Source organism: Hirundo rustica, chromosome 5, assembly GCF_015227805.2.
Source record: "Hirundo rustica isolate bHirRus1 chromosome 5, bHirRus1.pri.v3, whole genome shotgun sequence".
Lineage (NCBI taxonomy): Eukaryota > Metazoa > Chordata > Aves > Passeriformes > Hirundinidae > Hirundo > Hirundo rustica.
In genome coordinates this window covers 35,741,147-35,759,609 of record NC_053454.1, presented here as the reverse complement: position 1 = coordinate 35,759,609, position 18,463 = coordinate 35,741,147, and the positions used below count along the sequence as shown (strand labels likewise).

Sequence of the window (18,463 nt, the reverse complement as noted above, 5' to 3'; positions counted from 1 at the left end):
CCAGAGTGTATAGAAATTTCCTTAGAGGCATGGCTTATTTCCTCAGAACACCTCTGAAGAAGAAGACAGAATCAATGGCACTTCGATTTCTACTCTGCAAAGCTGACACACCTGTGTTGGTGGCCTGGCTGACGTTTCACACACAGAGACTCGAAAAAGCTTCCTGTTTTGTATTTAAAGTAAGTCTCAAGGACTCAATTTACCTCTACTGCTAGAATAAGGAGATTTTGCCTGGTACTGTCTTCTCACACTGTGACTAGGAATGCATTGAGAACACATTCCTTTGGGGACAGTGTAGGTGATTAGAGAAAGACACATGGGAATTGTCTCTCCTGAACACCTGGCATGCAATGGCAAGCAATTTTTCATGACCAAGCTAGAACAAGCTTCATTCCAGAACAAGAAATTAGACTTCTGCTTTCAAACTCAAAATCCAGCCCCTAGTTTGCAACACTACTTGATATTGCACATTTTTCAGGAAGACCTGAGGCAGAATTGACACATGTGACCAGAAAGTGAGTCCATGAACTATTGCAAGTGGTTCAAAAACAAATCCTTTATGTTCCTATACAGGGGAAGTTACTACAGTGCTCTACAGGACTTTGCTCTTGTTTGCACTCTACTGGCATACTTGCCAGTACTGTGTGCTAGAAATAAGGTATCTGTGTCTCTGCTGAAATGAAAGAAATAGAATAATAGAGCTGAGGCTGGGAGAGCTGGATGGAAGCAACAGAAGCATGTGGTACACTTGTGCAACTGGTGTGCGAATGTGAAAAACACATTAGCTTAGAAAAAGGATGAAGTCTGGTGTTCCTAGTTTGGGCATAAAGGTGGAAAGGTATAGGGGACAGGGCTGGGTTCTCATTCTCTGGCTTACAGCCACATGAAAATCTTGAGCAAAGCTGCTGGAATCAAGAGTTGAGTATCTAACTCTGCTATAACTAGTCTGTCCATTGTTTCTCACTCTTTGGAACCACTATTTGAATTTTTTCATCTCTCAGACCCACAGAGATTGTCTACTGTGCCTTTCTTCAGGCTCACCTCCCAGGGAGAGGAAGAAAGAAGAGGCAGGTAGAGGATTTAAAATTCAAAACTGAGCTGTGGGATTAAGTCAAATGACTTTCTTGTTACAAGCATCTGCAGTGCATGGGTGGGTTCTAGATGTGTTGTAGCACCAGGTGATTTACAGCAGAGCTTATGTGGTTTTCAGCAAAGTTTCTAAGCCTGACATGGGCAGCTGCTCAGGATGGGGTAAGTTGGTAAAAACTCATCTAGAAACAGCCACAATTAGTAATTTGAATTAAAACTGCAGTGAAAACCTAACAATTAAAGTGCAGGCACTGCTTCCACTGGGTAAATACATCAGGGAAGAAGTGGTACGCAGGAATATTTGATTTTGTTTGAAGCTTTTGTTTAAAAAGTACTGAATGTGTCATTGCTGATACAGACATTGAATGGCTCCCACTGCTGTGATACAATTGAAACCTCTGCTGATGACATGCAGCGGCTCTAAATTGTTGAAACATGAAAGATTGGCATTAAAACACATTTTCTCCCTTAAGACTACAGCCCATTGAATAACAAAGGTTTGTTAGCTGAAGTCCCTTGCAATCAATCCTTGCATAAAACATGCATTCCTAATGCCAACTGTTGTTAACATATTAACAAGAAAACTGATTTTGGATGTGAAAACATCGGGTGTTACATTTCCCCATTTACGCTTTTCTACCATTATAGAAATCATTGCATATTAAAATACTTGTTGCTCAAAATAATAACAGTACTAAGTGTGAATAAATGCAACTCAGGAAAAAGAGCTAAAATATTTCTTTTCAAAGACACAAAGAAAACAACCCCCCAATATTTTATCCATAACTAGGGACACCTATGTTTAGGGTTGCATACTGTTTCAATAAAAATCAGTAACTGCTGAACATGCAAATGGCTTTATAAATGTTTCTTGATATCAATTACATATTAAAGAATGAAAAGTGAAATTAGAGAGCAGTAGAATGTGTTTGTTTGTCTGAAAGAGTCACTATTCTAAAGCTGTAGGTAACAAAATGGTTTAAAGGAAAGTGTCTACTAAATGAAAAGAGAGCAGCAAAAAAGCAGCTTTGTATTGCTCTGGAATAAATTCATCCGGAATGAGCTTTAAAAAAAAAAGGCAGCCTCAGTCCTGGGAATTTCAACTAAGCCAGCTGATTAGCCCTGCAAACACAGGGCAAAAAGACAATTTTAAAAAGGAAGCACAATAATGAAACTTAAAGAAAGACAATACAAAATAAATCTCTCAACATAAATGAGATGAGAATTCATTTTTCCTGTGATGTTTTCCACAGCTCCTGAACCTGAAAGTGCCTGCTGCTGGCAACGAATGAAATACAGGGGGAGGGAGAGCAGAGGAAAAGAGGTGTTATCTTACCAGCTGATGGAGCTTATTGCTCCACTCCCTTCGTGACGCTGGGAACTCACAAGCCTATAAAATGTGCCTTGGCTCCCAGTCCCTTTCTTGAGCAAAATCAAAAGCAAGAGGCTGTACAGAGGAGAAACAGGATGCTGTTCTACTCCGAAGTACCTCTCCTGAAATGTCTGTTAGAGCATTTCTAACACTTTGAACAGCATAGCCAAAGATTTTTTCTGACAGAGCCCCTCTTCCCATTAACTGCTGTGCTAGCTGTGCTACCTTAATTCCCCTTTTCTTCCTATCTGTTGGTGGGGATTTTGCAGGGTTGGGAGAGGGAGGTGGGAGAGGTACATCATTCCTGGAAGAGAGGAAAGAAACACCCAAGATGACTTCAGTCCCCACAGCCAAGTGGAACATGAGCATGAGCAGCAGGTGGAATGTGAGCCTTGCTGAAGCTGGCAATTCCTGGGGACAGGCTCTGGAAGCACCAGCTGCAAATGCTTCTGTGCCTGTAGCCTCCTCAGCGGGCAACTTCTCCAATCAGTTCGTACAACCTTCTTGGCGCATTGCCCTGTGGTCTCTGGCTTATGGAGGTGTGGTGGCAGTGGCCGTTTTTGGAAATCTTATTGTCATCTGGATTATCCTGGCTCACAAGCGCATGAGGACTGTGACAAATTACTTCCTGGTGAATCTGGCCTTCTCGGATGCCTCCATGGCTGCTTTCAATACTCTCATCAACTTCATCTATGCGCTGCACAGTGAGTGGTACTTTGGAGAGGCTTACTGCCGCTTCCACAACTTCTTCCCAATCACAGCTGTCTTCGCCAGCATCTACTCCATGACAGCGATTGCTGTGGACAGGTGAGAAAAGAGAAAAGTTTAGGGGCGAGAGATTGAGATCAAATTCTCTGCCAAAATATAAATACATAGATAACAATCATAGTGACGAAGAGGCAAAGACCTCAATAGTTCATTCATTGTGCTCCTCTGCACTTCTTTAGGATCTCTCCCTAAACACACTTTTTCTCCTGGTCTTTGGTCTTTCTCCTACAGTTTTCCATTGTTTTTATTCTTCTACTTTCTTTTATAACAAACATTTCCTCTCTCTGTTTGATTTCAGCTGCTTTCTGTGCTCCATCTCTCAATACTTATTCTGTAACAGCAGCTCAGGGATTTGCCTCCCACTGTGAAAACAGGCTGTCTCTCAGCCAGTCATCTAATACATACTGATAAGGAGTTGTAGAGATTGTGTGTAAAGGGAGAGAATTTCAAATTTCCCTCTTCTCTGTATTTCTGCAGATGGCAAAGGCATTTTCCTCCTCTTCAGAAATCACTTCAGACCCTGTTTTTAAAAGCTTTTCTCACAGTCAGCTCTGAGATGCTTTGTTCCTGCTGATTTTAATTAATGAGGCTACTTACATTGCCAGCTGTGCATATTTGGAGGTCTAGTAAGAACATAGTTTCAAAGTGCTCAGGTTTTTTCTGATTTCTTGAACCAAAATAAAGCTTTGTGACTGTCAAAGGAAAAAAAGATCAGGAAAAACTTTAACTTTGTACTCCTGACAATAAAGGAATAGGACAGCTCCAGTGTCCATACAGCAAAGAGGAGATGTAATTGCTGGATTTCCTACACAGATGGACTCTGTTTCTCAGAGAGTGCTGTGAGTCTCCCCTGGAAAATGTTTCTTTCTTTATTGTTGTTTTTATGTTTGCTGTGCTGGAGAGTATAACTTTCGGTTTGTTGTTGTTGGTTTTTTTTTTGTTTGTTTTTTTTTTTTTTTAAGCAGAACAGACTGATTTGTATTTCAGATCTTTTATGCCTTTTAGCAATGCACTGAAATTGCTCACTAAACTATTTTCTATATACTCAAACCCCACTATATATCTTTGCTGAATTGGCTTGTCAGAACTGCAGTATTTCCCAGTGATGGTAGTTAAGATTTTATAAGGTTCAATCCACCTTCTGAATTGTTACTTCTCATTTCCAGGTACAAAGATAGGTTAATATTGTTGTGCCTTTTGTGCTTGTGAACAAGTTCATAATAATACTTTTCTGTTTGCCCTACCAGTTGCAAATTTTGGGTGCATTCTCAGCTAGATGCATTTCTGTTCTGTAAAGCTAGAAATGAAAGAGCAAATGAGATTCTTGGCAACTCTTGTACTTTTCTGCTCTGAGGATGGGAGAAGACATGAGAAAATCATTACATTTTCCTCCTGCCAGTGATGGATCTTCTCAGTTGTTAACCCCCATTAAAAATTGAGAAGATAGTGTAACACCAGTGCTACTACCTTTGACCAGGCAAAGATTTTTTTCATTTTGTCTTTTTGAGTTTTGCTTAAGATTCTCATCTAGCTTGAGGTTTTCAGAAACATAAAGGGGCTTTAGTTGAAGTATTTAATAGAGCTGCATATTTAATAGTTACTGCTGCAGCTCATCAAATTATTAGTTAAGCAGTTACTTGGATGCTCTGAGTAATGTTTTATTTCACTTTTTCCTGACAAAATTAAGCACAGAGATGTAGTACTTACTACTTTGGCAATTCCTAAATTTATGCTAGGAAACTGGAAACAAAAGTGAATACAATTCCTTAGGAATCCAAACTGCATTTCCAGAGTGAGAGAAAACAGCTCTGCTCCGCACTGACTGAAGTACAAAGGACAGATACATATATTGGAAACGTATATATCTTGGTTTAGCAATGCAAAATGTTGGTGCTCAGAAGTGAGTAAATAACTACTGCTATTCAGTCTGATCTAGTTCTTGTCTGAAAATCCCCTGAAGAAATCACAATTTGCACCCCATCACATCCTCCAAGTTCACCTGCTTCTAAAGGCAAATTAAAATCTTCCCAACAAGAACAATGCCATAGCTGTGTTTAGGTGAGCTCTCTGTAGTACCACACAGAATTATGTAAAATAAATGGAAGAACAGTTTATTCCTCCTTCCCTGTTCTCACTGCTGTTCCTTTTCCTTTTATACCATAGCATATCTGATGCATCCAGTGCCTTTAAACATTCCCTGGCAACCTCTACAAAACAATTCTGCCAAGCTGAGGAATCCTAAGAGTCAAAATAGATCCCAAAGAACGTCCTTGGGTGTACAGACTGCCCTATTCCAGGGCAAAGATCTGCTGGTGGAAGTATTTTAAAACTTTGGTTCCCATTTGCCTTTGTAAAAGTTCAGCCATTTTATCTCACTAAACCTATTCTGACACATTCTTTAAATAATAATAATAACAACAACAAAACAAAACAAAACAACAAAAAACAAACCTACAAAAACAACAAAAACCAAAATTAGGATAAAACTGCTGAGGGAACTGAAATTATGAGATCAGATGATTTTCCTTTAGAAATTGTGACCATCCTAAAATACTAAATGTCATGGGTTGTGACTCACTAAAAAGTATGTTGTGATAGGCTCCACTGGTTGCTTTAGAGCATCCAAATCTTCATAGAGCATAAATGTGTGACTGTGAACCTGGACATCACTGAGCAGAGGTGACAGGCAGTACATGTTTCCTTTCACATCTGATCTTGTCGGGCATTCAAGGTTGTGTGAAATGTGAGATTACTGGACTGACACAGAGTTTTGTGGATTAGACACTTCCTGCAATGGGGGTGAGCTGCTTCTGGAGCTGAGGATGAAAGTATCTGAGACTGGATATCCTGGTCATTGAACACAGACTCAAATTTATGTCTGTTTATGCACACATCTGACCATCCCTTTTTGGGTGTTTTTGTTGTTTTGGCTTTTTTTCCCTGCCTGCCTTCGCCGCCTTTTCCAATAGGCTGTTTGCGGTCTACTGCAGAAATGCCACAGGCAGCTCAAACAGAGTTGCTTCAGGCACAAGAAACAGCACAGATGTTCACTGTGCTGCTTCATTGCCATTCATTCCTCCACTCTTCTGTAGCTCGAGCTACACAGCTCCACAGTTACACTGCTTTCAGTGCAACAATTCCTTTAGCTACGTTACAGGGATAACTGGTAAATAGTCCAATATAAACAGAATAGGAGATAATTCTGAAGCAAATATGCCCTTGTCACAGAGAAGCCCGTGATCCTAAAGGACACACCATCACCCAAAATTTCATCTGTGATCATGACAATAAAGTGTGTGGCGACAGCACAATTCATGGACATGCTAAGGACAACAAAGCACGGAGAATGAAGGCCACCCAGCCATAAAGTCCTTACCTATGAGATCCTGGCATGCAAAGAAGGCAGTTCAAGTACACCAGCACTTAATTGTGCACAGCTGATTCCATCTCAGTCCATTTGTTTGTGATCATTCTATTTCCAAATTTATCTGGATTTATCAATTGCAATGTTGTGGATCATATCTCCATTCCACAATGTTTGTTAGATTTTGTTCTCTGATTCCAAAATTTAAATGAGGACTAATCAGACAACCTTCAGCCAATTTCCCTGCACTTCTTCTCATCCCATTCACTTTTACTGTTTTCAATTGCATGCAACAATTATTGTTTTTTTATCTTCAGAATTTCATTTAATTTCTTTCTTCTCATTTTTTCCTTTTCTTTCCTTCCCGGATTTCAGTAAGGATTAATTGGGCAAGCTTTGGTCCATTTCCATGCAATTCTTCTCAACCATTGCACTTGTACACTTTTCAATTAGTTGCAACATTTTTTTTTTTTTAATCTTCAGAATTTCATTTTGTTAGTTTCTTCTTCTTCCCCTTTATTTTCTTTTCTTCCTTGATTTCAGGATTTGAATTGGAGTAGTTTGGGCAAGGTTGGGTCCTGTTTTTTCAATTGCACTCTTTGGGATCATATCTCCTTTCCACAGTGTTTGTTGGACTTTGTTCTCTGATTCCAAGATTTCATTCCCTTTCCTGAAAGGAAAGCCTTCCTTTCAGGAAAGGGAATGAAATCTTGCGATTTCAATGAGGATTGAATTGGCCAGCTATGGTCCATTTCCCTGCACTTCTTCTCATCCCATCCACTTTTACTGTTTTCAATTGCCTGCAACAATTTTTTTTCTTTTTTTCATTCTTCAGAATCTCATTTCATTTATTTCTCCTATTCTTTCCCTTTTCTCTTCTTCCTCGATTTCAACACTTTCTGTTTTTTCCTGAAAGCCTTCCTTTCAGGAAAGGGAATGAAATCTTACAATTTCATTAAGGATTAATTGGGCAAGATTTGGTCCATTTCCCTGCACTTCTTCTCAACCATTGCATTTTACACTTTTCAATTGATTGCAACATTTTTCTTTTTTATAATCTTCAGAATTTAATTTCATTTATTTCTCCTCATCTTTCCCTTTTCTCTTCTTCCTTGATTTCACCATTTTTTGTTTTTTCTTGAAAGCCTTCCTTTCCGGAAAGGGAATGAAATCCTGCAATTTCAATAAGGATTAATTGGGCAAGCTTTGGTCCATTTTCCTATAATTCTTCTCAACCATTGCACCTGTACACTTTTCAAATAGTTGCAACATTTTTCTTTTTTTTTTAATCTTCAGAATTTCATTTTGTTAGTTTCTTCTTCTTCCTCTTTATTTTCTTTTCTTCCTTGATTTCAGGATTTAAATTGGAGTAGTTTGGGCAAGGTTGGGTCCTGTTTTTTCAATTGCACTCTTTGGGATCATATCTCCTTTCCACAGTGTTTGTTAGACTTTGTTCTCTGATTCCAAGATTTCATTCCCTTTCCTGAAAGGAAAGCCTTCCTTTCAGGAAAGGGAATGAAATCTTGCGATTTCAATGAGGATTGAACTGGCCAGCTTTGGTCCATTTCCCTGCACTTCTTCTCATCCCATCCACTTTTACTGTTTTCAATTGCATGTGACATTTTACCTATTTTATCTTCAGAATTTCATTTCATTTGTTTCTCGTCTTCTTGCCCTTTTCTTCCCTGATTTCAACATTTTCTGTTTTTTTCCCGAAATCTTCCTCTCAGGAAAGGGAATGAAATCTTGCAATTTCAAGGAGGTTTGAACTGGCCAGCTTTGGTCCCTTTCCCTGCAATTCTTCTCAACCCATTCAGTTTTACTCTTTTCAATTGGTTGCAACAAGGGCTTTTTTTTTTTTTTTTTTAATCTTCAGAATTTCATTTTGTTAGTTTCTTCTTCTTCCCCTTTATTTTCTTTTCTTCCTTGATTTCAGGATTTGAATTGGAGTAGTTTGGGCAAGGTTGGGTCCTGCTCACTGCCCCTCATTTCATCTCAATCCACTTGGTTGTGATCACTCCATTTCCAAATTTTCTTGGTTTTTTTCAATTGCACTCTTCGGGATCATATCTCCTTTCCACAGTGTTTGTTGGACTTTGTTCTCTGATTCCAAGATTTCATTCCCTTTCCTGAAAGGAAAGCCTTCCTTTCAGGAAAGGGAATGAAATCTTGCAATTTCAATGAGGATTGAACTGGCCAGCTTTGGTCCATTTCCCTGCACTTCTTTTCAATCCATTCACTTTTACTCTTTTCATTTGCTTGCAACATTTTTCATTTTTTTTTAATCTTCAGAATTTAATTTCATTTGTTTTTTCTTCTTCTTTCCCTTTTCTTTTCTTCCCTGATTTCAACATTTTCTGTTTTTTCCTGAAAGCCTTCCTTTCGGGAAGGGGAATGAAATCTTGCGATTTCAATGAGAAATAAACTGGCCAGCTTTAGTCCATTTCCCTGCACTTCTTCTCATCCCATCCACTTTTACTGTTTTCAATTGCCTGCAACAATTTTTTTTTTTCAATCTTCAGAATCTCATTTCATTTATTTCTCCTATTCCTTCCCTTTTCTCTTCTTCCTCGATTTCAACACTTTCTGTTTTTTCCTGAAAGCCTTCCTTTCCGGAAAGGGAATGAAATCTTGCAATTTCAATAAGGATTAATTGGGCAAGCTTTGGTCCATTTTCCTATAATTCTTCTCAACCATTGCACCTGTACACTTTTCAATTAGTTGCAACAATTTTCTTTTTTTTTTAATCTTCAGAATTTCATTTTGTTAGTTTCTTCTTCTTCCTCTTTATTTTCTTTTCTTCCTTGATTTCAGGATTTGAATTGGAGTAGTTTGGGCAAGGTTGGGTCCTGTTTTTTCAATTGCACTCTTTGGGATCATATCTCCTTTCCACAGTGTTTGTTAGACTTTGTTCTCTGATTCCAAGATTTCATTCCCTTTCCTGAAAGGAAAGCCTTCCTTTCAGGAAAGGGAATGAAATCTTGCGATTTCAATGAGGATTGAACTGGCCAGCTTTGGTCCATTTCCCTGCACTTCTTCTCATCCCATCCACTTTTACTGTTTTCAATTGCATGTGACATTTTACCAATTTTATCTTCAGAATTTCATTTCATTTGTTTCTCGTCTTCTTGCCCTTTTCTTCCCTGATTTCAACATTTTCTGTTTTTTTCCTGAAATCTTCCTCTCAGGAAAGGGAATGAAATCTTGCAATTTCAAGGAGGTTTGAACTGGCCAGCTTTGGTCCCTTTCCCTGCAATTCTTCTCAACCCATTCAGTTTTACTCTTTTCAATTGGTTGCAACAAGGGCTTTTTTTTTTTTTTTAATCTTCAGAATTTCATTTTGTTAGTTTCTTCTTCTTCCCCTTTATTTTCTTTTCTTCCTTCATTTCAGGATTTGAATTGGAGTAGTTTGGGCAAGGTTGGGTCCTGCTCACTGCCCCTCATTTCATCTCAATCCACTTGGTTGTGATCACTCCATTTCCAAATTTTCTTGGTTTTTTCAATTGCACTCTTTGGGATCATATCTCCTTTCCACAGTGTTTGTTGGACTTTGTTGTCTGATTCCAAGATTTCATTCCCTTTCCTGAAAGGAAAGCCTTCCTTTCAGGAAAGGGAATGAAATCTTGCGATTTCAATGAGGATTGAACTGGCCAGCTTTGGTCCATTTCCCTGCACTTCTTTTCAATCCATTCACTTTTACTCTTTTCATTTGCTTGCAACATTTTTCATTTTTTTTTAATCTTCAGAATTTAATTTCATTTGTTTTTTCTTCTTCTTTCCCTTTTCTCTTCTTCCTCGATTTCAACACTTTCTGTTTTTTCCTGAAAGCCTTCCTTTTCGGAAAGGGAATGAAATCTTGCAATTTCAATAAGGATTAATTGGGCAAGCTTTGGTCCATTTTCCTATAATTCTTCTCAACCATTGCACCTGTACACTTTTCAATTAATTGCAACATTTTTCTTTTTTTTTAATCTTCAGAATTTCATTTTGTTAGTTTCTTCTTCTTCCCCTTTATTTTCTTTTCTTCCTTCATTTCAGGATTTGAATTGGAGTAGTTTGGGCAAGGTTGGGTCCTGCTCACTGCCCCTCATTTCATCTCAATCCACTTGGTTGTGATCAGTCCATTTCCAAATTTTCTTGGTTTTTTCAATTGCACTCTTTGGGATCATATCTCCTTTCCACAGTGTTTGTTGGACTTTGTTGTCTGATTCCAAGATTTCATTCCCTTTCCTGAAAGGAAAGCCTTCCTTTCAGGAAAGGGAATGAAATCTTGCAATTTCAATGAGGATTGAACTGGCCAGCTTTGGTCCATTTCCCTGCACTTCTTTTCAATCCATTCACTTTTACTCTTTTCAATTGCTTGCAATATTTTTCTTTTTTTTTTAATCTTCAGAATTTCATTTTGTTAGTTTCTTCTTCTTCCTCTTTATTTTCTTTCCTTCCTTGATTTCAGGATTTGAATTGGAGTAGTTTGGGCAAGGTTGGGTCCTGCTCACTGCCCCTCATTTCATCTCAAATCCACTTGGTTGTGATCACCTCCATTTCCAAATGTTCTTGGTTTTTTCAATTGCACTGTTTGGGATCATATCTCCTTTCCACAGTGTTTGTTGGACTTTGTTCTCTGATTCCAAGATTTCATTCCCTTTCCTGAAAGGAAAGCCTTCCTTTCAGGAAAGGGAATGAAATCTTGCAATTTCAATGAGGATTGAACTGGCCAGCTTTGGTCCATTTCCCTGCACTTCTTTTCAATCCATTCACTTTTACTCTTTTCATTTGCTTGCAACATTTTTCATTTTTTTTTTTAATCTTCAGAATTTAATTTCATTTGTTTTTTCTTCTTCTTTCCCTTTTCTTTTCTTCCCTGATTTCAACATTTTCTGTTTTTTCCTGAAAGCCTTCCTTTCGGGAAGGGGAATGAAATCTTGCGATTTCAATGACAAATAAACTGGCCAGCTTTAGTCCATTTCCCTGCACTTCTTCTCATCCCATCCACTTTTACTGTTTTCAATTGCCTGCAACAATTTTTTTTATTCAATCTTCAGAATCTCATTTCATTTATTTCTCCTATTCCTTCCCTTTTCTCTTCTTCCTCGATTTCAACACTTTCTGTTTTTTCCTGAAAGCCTTCCTTTCCGGAAAGGGAATGAAATCTTGCAATTTCAATAAGGATTAATTGGGCAAGCTTTGGTCCATTTTCCTATAATTCTTCTCAACCATTGCACCTGTACACTTTTCAAATAGTTGCAACATTTTTCTTTTTTTTTTTAATCTTCAGAATTTCATTTTGTTAGTTTCTTCTTCTTCCTCTTTATTTTCTTTTCTTCCTTCATTTCAGGATTTAAATTGGAGTAGTTTGGGCAAGGTTGGGTCCTGTTTTTTCAATTGCACTCTTTGGGATCATATCTCCTTTCCACGGTGTTTCTTAGACTTTGTTCTCTGATTCCAAGATTTCATTCCCTTTCCTGAAAGGAAAGCCTTCCTTTCAGGAAAGGGAATGAAATCTTGCGATTTCAATGAGGATTGAACTGGCCAGCTTTGGTCCATTTCCCTGCACTTCTTCTCATCCCATCCACTTTTACTGTTTTCAATTGCATGTGACATTTTACCTATTTTATCTTCAGAATTTCATTTCATTTGTTTCTCGTCTTCTTGCCCTTTTCATCCCTGATTTCAACATTTTCTGTTTTTTTCCTGAAATCTTCCTTTCAGGAAAGGGAATGAAATCTTGCGATTTCAATGAGGATTGAACTGGCCAGCTTTGGTCCATTTCCCTGCACTTCTTTTCAATCCATTCACTTTTACTCTTTTCATTTGCTTGCAACATTTTTCATTTTTTTTTAATCTTCAGAATTTAATTTCATTTGTTTTTTCTTCTTCTTTCCCTTTTCTTTTCTTCCCTGATTTCAACATTTTCTGTTTTTTCCTGAAAGCCTTCCTTTCGGGAATGGGAATGAAATCTTGCGATTTCAATGAGAAATAAACTGGCCAGCTTTAGTCCATTTCCCTGCACTTCTTCTCATCCCATCCACTTTTACTGTTTTCAATTGCCTGCAATTTTTTTTTTTTTTTCAATCTTCAGAATCTCATTTCATTTATTTCTCCTATTCCTTCCCTTTTCTCTTCTTCCTCGATTTCAACACTTTCTGTTTTTTCCTGAAAGCCTTCCTTTCCGGAAAGGGAATGAAATCTTGCAATTTCAATAAGGATTAATTGGGCAAGCTTTGGTCCATTTTCCTCTAATTCTTCTCAACCATTGCACCTGTACAGTTTTCAAATAGTTGCAACATTTTTCTTTTTTTTTAATCTTCAGAATTTCATTTTGTTAGTTTCTTCTTCTTCCTCTTTATTTTCTTTTCTTCCTTGATTTCAGGATTTGAATTGGAGTAGTTTGGGCAAGGTTGGGTCCTGTTTTTTTCAATTGCACTCTTTGGGATCATATCTCCTTTCCACAGTGTTTGTTGGACTTTGTTCTCTGATTCCAAGATTTCATTCCCTTTCCTGAAAGGAAAGCCTTCCTTTCAGGAAAGGGAATGAAATCTTGCGATTTCAATGAGGATTGAACTGGCCAGCTTTGGTCCATTTCCCTGCACTTCTTCTCATCCCATCCACTTTTACTGTTTTCAATTGCATGTGACATTTTACCAATTTTATCTTCAGAATTTCATTTCATTTGTTTCTCGTCTTCTTGCCCTTTTCTTCCCTGATTTCAACATTTTCTGTTTTTTTCCTGAAATCTTCCTCTCAGGAAAGGGAATGAAATCTTGCAATTTCAAGGAGGTTTGAACTGGCCAGCTTTGGTCCCTTTCCCTGCAATTCTTCTCAACCCATTCAGTTTTACTCTTTTCAATTGGTTGCAACAAGGGCTTTTTTTTTTTTTTTTAATCTTCAGAATTTCATTTTGTTAGTTTCTTCTTCTTCCCCTTTATTTTCTTTTCTTCCTTGATTTCAGGATTTGAATTGGAGTAGTTTGGGCAAGGTTGGGTCCTGCTCACTGCCCCTCATTTCATCTCAATCCACTTGGTTGTGATCACTCCATTTCCAAATTTTCTTGGTTTTTTCAATTGCACTGTTTGGGATCATATCTCCTTTCCACAGTGTTTGTTGGACTTTGTTCTCAGATTCCAAGATTTCATTCCCTTTCCTGAAAGGAAAGCCTTCCTTTCAGGAAAGGGAATGAAATCTTGCGATTTCAATGAGGATTGAACTGGCCAGCTTTGGTCCATTTCCCTGCACTTCTTTTCAATCCATTCACTTTTACTCTTTTCATTTGCTTGCAACATTTTTCATTTTTTTTTAAATCTTCAGAATTTAATTTCATTTGTTTTTTCTTCTTCTTTCCCTTTTCTTTTCTTCCCTGATTTCAACATTTTCTGTTTTTTCCTGAAAGCCTTCCTTTCGGGAAGGGGAATGAAATCTTGCGATTTCAATGAGAAATAAACTGGCCAGCTTTAGTCCATTTCCCTGCACTTCTTCTCATCCCATCCACTTTTACTGTTTTCAATTGCCTGCAACAATTTTTTTTTTTTCAATCTTCAGAATCTCATTTCATTTATTTCTCCTATTCCTTCCCTTTTCTCTTCTTCCTCGATTTCAACACTTTCTGTTTTTTTCCTGAAAGCCTTCCTTTCCGGAAAGGGAATGAAATCTTGCAATTTCAATAAGGATTAATTGGGCAAGCTTTGGTCCATTTTCCTATAATTCTTCTCAACCATTGCACCTGTACACTTTTCAATTAGTTGCAACATTTTTCTTTTTTTTTTAATCTTCAGAATTTCATTTTGTTAGTTTCTTCTTCTTCCTCTTTATTTTCTTTTCTTCCTTGATTTCAGGATTTGAATTGGAGTAGTTTGGGCAAGGTTGGGTCCTGCTCACTGCCCCTCATTTCATCTCAATCCACTTGGTTGTGATCACTCCATTTCCAAATTTTCTTGGTTTTTTCAATTGCACTGTTTGGGATCATATCTCCTTTCCACAGTGTTTGTTGGACTTTGTTCTCTGATTCCAAGATTTCATTCCCTTTCCTGAAAGGAAAGCCTTCCTTTCAGGAAAGGGAATGAAATCTTGCGATTTCAATGAGGATTGAACTGGCCAGCTTTGGTCCATTTCCCTGCACTTCTTTTCAATCCGTTCACTTTTACTCTTTTCATTTGCTTGCAACATTTTTCATTTTTTTTTAATCTTCAGAATTTAATTTCATTTGTTTTTTCTTCTTCTTTCCCTTTTCTTTTCTTCCCTGATTTCAACACTTTCTGTTTTTTCCTGAAAGCCTTCCTTTCCGGAAAGGGAATGAAATCTTGCGATTTCAATGAGAAATAAACTGGCCAGCTTTAGTCCATTTCCCTGCACTTCTTCTCATCCCATCCACTTTTACTGTTTTCAATTGCCTGCAACAATTTTTTTTTTTCAATCTTCAGAATCTCATTTCATTTATTTCTCCTATTCCTTCCCTTTTCTCTTCCTCCTCGATTTCAACACTTTCTGTTTTTTCCTGAAAGCCTTCCTTTCCGGAAAGGGAATGAAATCTTGCAATTTCAATAAGGATTAATTGGGCAAGCTTTGGTCCATTTTCCTATAATTCTTCTCAACCATTGCACCTGTACACTTTTCAATTAGTTGCAACATTTTTCTTTTTTTTTTAATCTTCAGAATTTCATTTTGTTAGTTTCTTCTTCTTCCCCTTTATTTTCTTTTCTTCCTTCATTTCAGGATTTAAATTGGAGTAGTTTGGGCAAGGTTGGGTCCTGTTTTTTCAATTGCACTCTTTGGGATCATATCTCCTTTCCACAGTGTTTGTTAGACTTTGTTCTCTGATTCCAAGATTTCATTCCCTTTCCTGAAAGGAAAGCCTTCCTTTCAGGAAAGGGAATGAAATCTTGCGATTTCAATGAGGATTGAACTGGCCAGCTTTGGTCCATTTCCCTGCACTTCTGCTCATCCCATCCACTTTTACTGTTTTCAATTGCATGTGACATTTTACCTATTTTATCTTCAGAATTTCATTTCATTTGTTTCTCGTCTTCTTGCCCTTTTCATCCCTGATTTCAACATTTTCTGGTTTTTTTCCTGAAATCTTCCTCTCAGGAAAGGGAATGAAATCTTGCAATTTCAAGGAGGTTTGAACTGGCCAGCTTTGGTCCCTTTCCCTGCAATTCTTCTCAACCCATTCAGTTTTACTCTTTTCAATTGGTTGCAACAAGGGCTTTTTTTTTTTTTTTTTTAATCTTCAGAATTTCATTTTGTTAGTTTCTTCTTCTTCCCCTTTATTTTCTTTTCTTCCTTGATTTCAGGATTTGAATTGGAGTAGTTTGGGCAAGGTTGGGTCCTGCTCACTGCCCCTCATTTCATCTCAATCCACTTGGTTGTGATCACTCCATTTCCAAATTTTCTTGGTTTTTTCAATTGCACTGTTTGGGATCATATCTCCTTTCCACAGTGTTTGTTGGACTTTGTTCTCTGATTCCAAGATTTCATTCCCTTTCCTGAAAGGAAAGCCTTCCTTTCAGGAAAGGGAATGAAATCTTGCGATTTCAATGAGGATTGAACTGGCCAGCTTTGGTCCATTTCCCTGCACTTCTTTTCAATCCATTCACTTTTACTCTTTTCATTTGCTTGCAACATTTTTCATTTTTTTTTAATCTTCAGAATTTAATTTCATTTGTTTTTTCTTCTTCTTTCCCTTTTCTTTTCTTCCCTGATTTCAACATTTTCTGTTTTTTCCTGAAAGCCTTCCTTTCGGGAAGGGGAATGAAATCTTGCGATTTCAATGAGAAATAAACTGGCCAGCTATGGTCCATTTCCCTGCACTTCTTCTCATCCCATCCACTTTTACTGTTTTCAATTGCCTGCAACAATTTTTTTTTTTTTCAATCTTCAGAATCTCATTTCATTTATTTCTCCTATTCCTTCCCTTTTCTCTTCTTCCTCGATTTCAACACTTTCTGTTTTTTCCTGAAAGCCTTCCTTTCCGGAAAGGGAATGAAATCTTGCAATTTCAATAAGGATTAATTGGGCAAGCTTTGGTCCATTTTCCTATAATTCTTCTCAACCATTGCACCTGTACACTTTTCAATTAGTTGCAACATTTTTCTTTTTTTTTTTAATCTTCAGAATTTCATTTTGTTAGTTTCTTCTTCTTCCTCTTTATTTTCTTTTCTTCCTTGATTTCAGGATTTGAATTGGAGTAGTTTGGGCAAGGTTGGGTCCTGTTTTTTCAATTGCACTGTTTGGGATCATATCTCCTTTCCACAGTGTTTGTTAGACTTTGTTCTCTGATTCCAAGATTTCATTCCCTTTCCTGAAAGGAAAGCCTTCCTTTCAGGAAAGGGAATGAAATCTTGCGATTTCAATGAGGATTGAACTGGCCAGCTTTGGTCCATTTCCCTGCACTTCTTCTCATCCCATCCACTTTTACTGTTTTCAATTGCATGTGACATTTTACCAATTTTATCTTCAGAATTTCATTTCATTTGTTTCTCGTCTTCTTGCCCTTTTCTTCCCTGATTTCAACATTTTCTGTTTTTTTCCCGAAATCTTCCTCTCAGGAAAGGGAATGAAATCTTGCAATTTCAAGGAGGTTTGAACTGGCCAGCTTTGGTCCCTTTCCCTGCAATTCTTCTCAACCCATTCAGTTTTACTCTTTTCAATTGGTTGCAACAAGGGCTTTTTTTTTTTTTTTTTAATGTTACGAATTTCATTTTGTTAGTTTCTTCTTCTTCCCCTTTATTTTCTTTTCTTCCTTCATTTCAGGATTTGAATTGGAGTAGTTTGGGCAAGGTTGGGTCCTGCTCACTGCCCCTCATTTCATCTCAATCCACTTGGTTGTGATCACTCCATTTCCAAATTTTCTTGGTTTTTTCAATTGCACTGTTTGGGATCATATCTCCTTTCCACAGTGTTTGTTGGACTTTGTTCTCTGATTCCAAGATTTCATTCCCTTTCCTGAAAGGAAAGCCTTCCTTTCAGGAAAGGGAATGAAATCTTGCGATTTCAATGAGGATTGAACTGGCCAGCTTTGGTCCATTTCCCTGCACTTCTTTTCAATCCATTCACTTTTACTCTTTTCATTTGCTTGCAACATTTTTCATTTTTTTTTAATCTTCAGAATTTAATTTCATTTGTTTTTTCTTCTTCTTTCCCTTTTCTTTTCTTCCCTGATTTCAACATTTTCTGTTTTTTCCTGAAAGCCTTCCTTTCGGGAAGGGGAATGAAATCTTGCGATTTCAATGAGAAATAAACTGGCCAGCTTTAGTCCATTTCCCTGCACTTCTTCTCATCCCATCCACTTTTACTGTTTTCAATTGCCTGCAACAATTTTTTTTTTTTCAATCTTCAGAATCTCATTTCATTTATTTCTCCTATTCCTTCCCTTTTCTCTTCTTCCTCGATTTCAACACTTTCTGTTTTTTCCTGAAAGCCTTCCTTTCCGGAAAGGGAATGAAATCTTGCAATTTCAATAAGGATTAATTGGGCAAGCTTTGGTCCATTTTCCTCTAATTCTTCTCAACCATTGCACCTGTACACTTTTCAATTAGTTGCAACATTTTTCTTTTTTTTTTAATCTTCAGAATTTCATTTTGTTAGTTTCTTCTTCTTCCTCTTTATTTTCTTTTCTTCCTTGATTTCAGGATTTGAATTGGAGTAGTTTGGGCAAGGTTGGGTCCTGCCCACTGCCCCTCATTTCATCTCAATCCACTTGGTTGTGATCACTCCATTTCCAAATTTTCTTGGTTTTTTCAATTGCACTGTTTGGGATCATATCTCCTTTCCACAGTGTTTGTTGGACTTTGTTCTCAGATTCCAAGATTTCATTCCCTTTCCTGAAAGGAAAGCCTTCCTTTCAGGAAAGGGAATGAAATCTTGCGATTTCAATG

At 37.5% G+C, this 18,463-nt stretch overlaps 1 protein-coding gene across 1 annotated transcript in view; it reads left to right on the top strand.

Moving 5' to 3' along the window:
* The first annotated feature begins 2,511 nt into the window (after window positions 1-2,511).
* Window positions 2,512-18,463, top strand: part of TACR3 (tachykinin receptor 3) — a 51,576-nt gene continuing 35,624 nt past the window's right edge. Inside the window, exon 1 of the mRNA XM_040064664.2 lies at window positions 2,512-3,268. Within this exon, the coding sequence (XP_039920598.1) occupies window positions 2,793-3,268 (476 nt within the window). The 5' untranslated portion in view covers window positions 2,512-2,792. The remainder of the gene's footprint in view (window positions 3,269-18,463) is intronic.